General features: G+C 32.6%; 1 protein-coding gene across 1 annotated transcript; it reads left to right on the top strand.

Moving 5' to 3' along the window:
- The first annotated feature begins 290 nt into the window (after positions 1 to 290).
- Positions 291 to 2,197, top strand: LOC106298601 (O-glucosyltransferase rumi homolog). Its single transcript, XM_013734736.1, has 5 exons — positions 291 to 493; positions 571 to 1,097; positions 1,172 to 1,364; positions 1,454 to 1,729; positions 1,809 to 2,197. The coding sequence occupies exons 1-5, from the start codon at positions 356 to 358 to the stop codon at positions 2,169 to 2,171; spliced, it is 1,497 nt and encodes a 498-aa protein (XP_013590190.1). The 5' UTR covers positions 291 to 355; the 3' UTR covers positions 2,172 to 2,197.
- The last annotated feature ends 5,807 nt before the right edge of the window (positions 2,198 to 8,004 follow it).

The following is an 8,004-nucleotide window of genomic DNA, read 5'->3' on the forward strand; positions in this document are numbered from 1 at the left end:
TTAAAAACAATATAGAATAGGGTTTCTCTGATTACTGAATTATCTTATGTTATTAATCAAACCATATCAACCACATAGGTAAAGACTCCTAAGCAGACATATACACCAATCTTATCTACCCATTAACCTATCATTGTCTATACATTATAATATCCCAAGTCATTATCTCAATAAATCAACAGCTAGTTAATTGAAAAACAATGCCTCGATTTTCTATCGTTAGTTTTTTGTCTTGGTCTTTTGACTGTTTCTCCATGTCGTATCCTCTTTTTCATTATATATTAATTAAGTCTTTGTAACTTTTATTACACTTCATGAAAGAACGATTAGACTCGTGCATCAAGGAGTGGAAGGCATGAAGACGAACAACAACGATGAACAACGCAAAACGCTGCCGTTTCCTGGAAAATACATCCTGAAATCTACTGTTTTCATCGTTGCTTCTCTCTTCATATCAGCTGCTCTCTTGGGTTTCCTTGGCTATCTAAACTTTGTGAGTTTTAAATCCAAATATTTTGTGCATTCTATAGCGTAACACTATATACCATATTAACTTTGTTTATTTTTTAGAATGCTTTCGCAGGTTTCAAACTAATACCAAAGAGATTTAAACCTAGGTTCCCTTACCAATGCGACGTTCAGGATCAAACACATCAGATTCATTTCTCTCAGAATCTCACATCGAGATTACATCCCAACCGTTCACAACCATCGTCTTGTCCTTCTTACTTCCGCTGGATCCACGAAGACTTACGACCGTGGAAAGCAACAGGAATAACTAGAGACATGGTTGAGAAAGCCAGCAAAACAGCGCATTTTAGACTAGTGATCCACCGCGGCAAGGCGTACGTTAAGAGATACAGAAAGTCAATTCAAACGAGAGATGATTTTACTCTGTGGGGAATCCTACAGTTGTTACGGTGGTACCCGGGGAAATTGCCTGATCTCGACCTTATGTTCGACGCTGACGATCGTCCTGTCGTCCGATCTGATGACTATACAGGTCAACAAAACAAGGATCCACCTCCACTGTTTCGTTACTGCTCTGATGATGCTAGCTTGGATATTGTCTTCCCTGATTGGTCATTTTGGGGCTGGTAAGCTAACTCTATTACATACTGGGCTTATCATTAGTAAACCTTATTTATAAGATGGGCTTTTAATGTGCCAGGGCTGAAGTAAACATAAAACCATGGGGGAAGTCGCTAGAGGCAATACAAGAAGGGAACAATATAACGCAATGGAAGGACCGCGTGGCGTACGCTTATTGGAGAGGTAATCCTTATGTGGACCCTACAAGAGGAGAGCTTCTGAAGTGTAACGTTTCGGAAAATGAAGAATGGAACACTCGTCTCTATGTTCAGGTGTTACCAAGTTTCACTTTAGAAAAATAATTTAGTTTATACACTTACACATGTATATGAGATAACTTATCTTAAAAATGTTCTTCAAGGACTGGGATAAAGAAACGAAAGAAGGGTTCAAGAACTCAAATCTAGAGAACCAGTGCACCCACAGATACAAGATATATATAGAAGGATGGGCATGGTCGGTTAGTGAGAAGTATATAATGGCATGTGATTCCATGACATTATACGTGAAACCAAGGTTCTACGACTTTTACATACGAGGAATGATGCCACTGCAACACTACTGGCCAATCAGAGACGACGCCAAGTGTACTTCTCTCAAATTCGCCGTACATTGGGGCAATACCCACGTGGACAAGGTTATCTAATTAAAGGTTTATAACATTTAACATTTAAAGTTTGTTTTGTTTTAATTGAAACGTGGTTTTTGTTGTGTAGGCTCGTGAGATTGGAGAGCTAGGGAGTAGGTTTATAAGAGAGGAGGTGAACATGAAGTATGTGTATGACTATATGTTTCATTTGCTCAATGAGTATGCAAAGCTCTTGAAATTTAAGGTAAATGTTCCTTCGGATGCGGAGGAGATCACGCCGGAGAGTTTGGGATGTGCGGCGACAGAAAGGTGGAGAGATTTCATGGCGGAGTCTATGGTGATGTCTCCAAGTGAAGAGTTTCCTTGTGACATGGTTCCTCCTTATGACCGTCTGGCTTTAAAAGAGGTCACTGAGAGAAAAGCTAATTTAACACGTCAAGTTGAGTTGTGGGAGGACCAATATTTTCATGATTTGGCCAACAAACCTTAATTTATACAAAGGTTTTAATATTAGTATTTCCATGATGTTTTTGCTAGTAACCATTTTATTTGCTTTACATATAATTCTCACATATGCATACTATCGACATCTGTATCAGGAATAACATGAAAGTCGTGATGATAACACCAATCATATGTATATTAGACTACAAAGTTTTATTCGCAACGATCTTATTACCTATAGCGTCAATGTTTATTGTTTTAGTCTCTACTAGACAATTAGTCATATATAACATGTGTGGTGACGCTCCAAAATCATTTCGAAAATGTAGAAAAAAAGATAACTAAAAGAGTATTATTTTTCAAACATGACAAAGAGATGAATAAAGAAAAAAAATTTATTTATCAAAGTTTTTGTAAATGTTGCTATAAGCTTGTCAACAATTTTGTAGGTGACAGAAAGAAACTATATTATGCTTTCTAACATCCTGAGTTATGATATGAAAAAATTGATTTGGCTACCTATATCACCAAAATTAATTTTCCCTTTTTTTCACCCATCCGTTTAGAACTCCAGAGTTAAACGTGCTTGTACTGGAATAGTGAAAGGATGGGTGATCTATCGGGAAGTGATTCGCGATACCGTGCCAGTGAGGCCAAAACACGTGGAAAGGTCGGGTGGTGATTGTAGAGACAATATACATGACTTTCGGACCCAGGAAAATTAACGGACCGACCGTTAGAACGGGATGGGGCCCATGGACCGAGTGAGCGGGTGTGGGTGGCCCATTAGCCATGGACGGCCGGGGCATTACAAGTGGTATCAAAGTTGGTTAGCCATTTCGGTTCTGACCTGAGAGGCATCTTGAGACTTGTCGTGAGGCGCAACGAGGACGTTGTGTTCTTTGAGAAAGGATGAATTGTAATATCCCGAGTTGTGATATGGAAAGGCTAAAGAGAATTGATTTGGCTACCTATGTCACCAAAGTTAGCTTACATTTTCCGTCACACATCCGTTTAAAACTCCAGAGTTATGCGTACTTGGGCTGGAATAGTGAAAGGATGGGTGACCTATCGGAAAGTGATTCGCGATACCGTGCGAGTGAGAGCAAAACACGGAGAAAGGTCGGGTGGTGATTGCAGAGACAGTATACATGACTTTCGAGCCTTGGAAAAATTAAGAGACCGGCCGTTTGAATGGGATGGACCCAAAGACCGAGTGAAAAGGCGTGAATGGCGAATTAGCCGTGGGCGGTTGGAGCGCTACAGTAGCGTTCAGTGTTTCATATACATAATTAACGAGAGCGGTTGACAAACTTAAGCTTACATAATAGGGTTCCTATACATTAATCACGTTACACTAAATCATAATATATCAACCCGGACCTCGCTTTGATTCTATACAGTTATAAACTAAACTCCAAAATCATTAATTAGTTTATTTTCTACCTCTTAAAGAGACGCATGAGAAGTGAGCTATGGTTAACAATACCCTAAACTTCTCCGTTCTTCACTAGCCCTCTTTCTCTCTCTAGATCTTGTGTGTTTGTCACTTGTCAGATGGGAGAGAGCATACACGTGGATAGATCCACATAAGACCAACATGAGAAACAACAAAACCCAGTTGTGAGTTTATGCTCTAAACACCTACTAAACACATGGGTCACCACCATAACATAGCATATACCTATGAATCATGATATCATATTTTATGTTTTGATATTTAGTTTGTATTAAGTGAGAGTAGAATTCAAGTGTCATTATCACCTCCAATCTGAGTCCGATAAATGTTTTAGTCAAAAACTGCTTGAAGATGTATCAAACAAAATATAAATCTATACTATATAAAAGTTGAGGCTATAAGTTATCGAGGGCGTACACGTAGGATTTAAAGCCACCAATCGTATTATGACAAATCGATATTTTAGCTTGCTATTCTAAAAATGTCAATATTTCCAAAAATCATTTATTTCAAAATAAAATATATACAAATATCAAAATAAGTCAAGTTAAAAAAAGTAAAACACTATAAATATATTAACTTAATATATAAAATATTTTTCGAAATTTAACCTAAAAATAAAATACAAAATATAATATCTTACAAATATAATAATTAACTTAAAAATACAAAATCATCTTAATAATTTATTATGACAAATCATGTTAATAGTTAACTTAATCATCTTAATTTTATTATATTTTGGAATAAATAAATTTTGGGAAATATTGACATATATAAACATAATATAATAATTAACTCAAAAATGCAAAATCATCTTAATAATTTACTATGACAAATCATCTTAATAGTTAACTTAATCATCTTAATTTTATTTATATTTTGGAATAAATAAATTTTGGGAATATTGACATATATAAACATAATAAAATAAATGATTTTTTTTACTTAATCATCTTAATTTTATTATATTTTGGAATAAATAAATTTTGGGAAATATTGACATATATAAACATAATAAATTAAAAGATGATTTTTCATAATATTTGTAAGATAATTAAGCTAACTCTTAAGATGAAATATAAATAAGGTAAACTAACAAAATTAAAAACATTATAAAAAAAATAACTTATTATCTATAAGCCATTGAAAGCGTCCACATAAGATTTTAAGCCACCAATCAAAACTTGACACATCATAATTTTATTTTTTATTTATAAAAGTGTCCATATTGCCAATAGTTTTTTGAAAATATTTTTTTTTTTTGAAATTAAGTAAACTAACAAAATAAAAACCATAAAGATAATTAAATTGGTATGTGTACAAATTTGTAAAATGTGAAGATTCCTATTTAAATATATGTACATATTAATTAAATGAAAATCTACAAAAAAAGTAAATTAACAAATAAAAATAATTAAAATTGAGTTGATATCTATAGTATATATTTTGAAATTAATATAATAAGAAATATTTTTATACTATTAAAACGTCAAAACTTCCAGAAAATATTTTCCCAAAATAAATTAGAAATTCATGCAAAATAAGGTAAACTAACAAAATTTCAAAAAGGAATCAACTCTATATGTATATACTATTTTGTAAATTAATATAAAACTAATAAATATTTTTAAGAAAGAATGTGATTTTCTAAAACAAATCACATATAATTTTAAAGTTCATATAAAATAAATTAAACTAACAAAAAACATTTAAAATAATCAAATAGATATATACATTTTTTAGAAAATTAGCATAACATTAACAAACAACTTTTTTAATAAGAATATGGAAGTTTTATAAGAAAAGAAGAAATTGAAGTACTAACAAAATAAATGTAAAAGGGAAAACAAAAAAAAAGCTAATATAGCAACTGAAAATATATGTTTACTAGAAAAAGAAGAAGAAAATATCTCTTAATAAGAACTCCATATATACTAGAGGACTAAAAACCCTATAATATTTGCGCATCTCCATTGTAGAAAAAAATGTTAGGGCGAATTTTGCTTATACTGGGTTCGATATGGTTGGGGCGAGTATCAATATGGAGTGCCCGAGAATTTGTGAAGAAAGGAGCCATAAGCTGTCAGAGAATTAGAGGCGAAGATAAGATCAGTGATTGCCAGACCATGTGCTGGTGCAGATTTTCATGTATGTTCCGTCGACAAAAGAGGTTGTGGCTACCATGATTTTGTCAAACGATGGATGTTTTGTGGACGATGGTGCCACTACTGAAAATACTTTGAGATCAAAGAGAAAGATATCCAAAGGACGTCTTGGTGGTGTACTTGGCCAATTCGTTTGCAAAAGAACTAAAGAAGTCTATATGGTGATTTCTTAATAAGTTGATGTGATTTCACAAGGCACCTTTATTATATAGATTGATTTTAGAACTCGGTCCACATTGTCCTCTTGATGTTGGTGTCGAAATTAGAAATTGGATCGTAAGGTTCGTGAACTATGGTTCTATCTCATGTGGTGGGCTTGTGTCTCTTCACCTTGGCGGCAAGGTTTTGGTTGAGTTTTCTTTTCCAGCCTGCCTCACAGATCTTAGACTACTCTATCGTATACAAAGATGAAAACTCTCTTGTCCTTAGCAATTTGTCCTATTCTCAAAGATCTGTATGTGCACCGAAACCGACATGAGGATGAAAATGTGAAAAAGTTTACAGTAAAAGTCCCATCCCTAGAGACCTTAGAGTGTGTTAACGAGGGATTAATAGTACTCAACGAAGAAGGTGTAGAAGATTTTGGAGGATATTTTGTCATGTACAGATTTCACGATTTTTTTTTTTAAATCTTTATAATAGATGTTTCCCAAAACTCTTTCTCAAGTGAGAACGTTACAAGTGTTCGTTCTAAACCTGATGACAAGTTGATGAGATCTCTTTCTTCACTCAAGTATCTCGAAGTACATCTATGCTCTGCAACAGCACCTCAACCTCACTTTTTGTTTAATTCATATGTTCACATACAATCATTTTGTTCATTGCAGGTTGGGTGTTGTCAAGACATTAACTTCTCGCAGCTTATGAGTGTAAAATAATTGCCGATCATCAGTTAGATTGGTTTTGAACCATTTGTGATGTTGCTTCAACATTCTCCAGAACTGAAAATTCCTCTCATCATGACGTTAACCCTCTCTTGCATGCACTACTAGATTAATTAATATTAATGACATTGACCCTTTTTATGTTGCTTCACAAATAAGTTTTCCAACGAGACCTTTTCACTTACTGCAACCAACCGATTTCTGTTCCGGTTTGTATGTCAACCAATATTGAGATCTTTGAGTGGAAAGAATACAGCAGAACAGCCGGAGAGAAGAAAGTAGTGAGATACATCCTTGCCAACTCTAAGTGTTTGAACAGATTATCTCCTTGAATACATCATTCTGCAACCTTAAAGAAAAAAATAAAATAATTAGAAATTTGGAATCTATGCCTAGGATTTCAACATCATCTCAGCTTCTCTTCTCCACTCAACTAGAGATCTGTCTAAAGCGTATTGACTTTATATAATTTGTTTCCTATCTATGTTGGTCCATGTGGCAAACTAAAATAAAAATTGCTAACAAACAAGAAAATCAATACGAGATTTATCATAGAATTTGTTTTATTTTTAACTTATTAGTACATACTATAAAAATCATCTAAATTTATAATATGTTACACGAATTTCTAAACAAATTAAAATATTGGTTAGTTTCAATTTTTTTCTACTAAGCCGCTTCATTTTTTTTCCACTTATTTTAGAAATGTTATTTTAAAAGAGTGACCCGTAAGAATAAGTAACTTGTGTAAAACACATATTGTTAAAAGCAGTTTATTTAGTAGCTTCAAATTGTTTTACCTAAATCAAAAGAATTTAACAAATTTATTAACTCATTAAAAATTAAAAAATTTATCGTATGTTTGGACACAAATAATTTTAGTAAGTTACATTCACAACTTTCATAAAAACTAATCAGATATCTTATAATAAAAAAATCTAATTTGAGTGTAATCTACATTAATTAAAATTATGAATTCTCCTCGATCATTAATCTGATTATGGTATACAAAATCTATAGATTTTGTATACCATATAAATTTTAAAAGATCGCAAATGAGTTATCTCGAATAATGATATTTAGAGAACAATATTTAATAAAAATAAAAATAAAGAATCTGAAGAGGTATATCTATAAGTTAGTTGGAATTTCTAATAAATTTAATAAAAAAACAATAAATTGGTTTGAAAGATAACATAAAAGAATGGTAGAAAAATAATGAATATGCATTTATCAATATGATAATATACTACCTAAAGATGCTAATTAACAAACCCAAAACAATAAAATTTTACAAACTACTATACTTAGTAAAAACATTTCGAGATACAATGAATATTGTATCTAAGATATCCATGATTTTAATGT

Source organism: Brassica oleracea, chromosome C6 (genome assembly GCF_000695525.1).
Source record: "Brassica oleracea var. oleracea cultivar TO1000 chromosome C6, BOL, whole genome shotgun sequence".
Lineage (NCBI taxonomy): Eukaryota > Viridiplantae > Streptophyta > Magnoliopsida > Brassicales > Brassicaceae > Brassica > Brassica oleracea.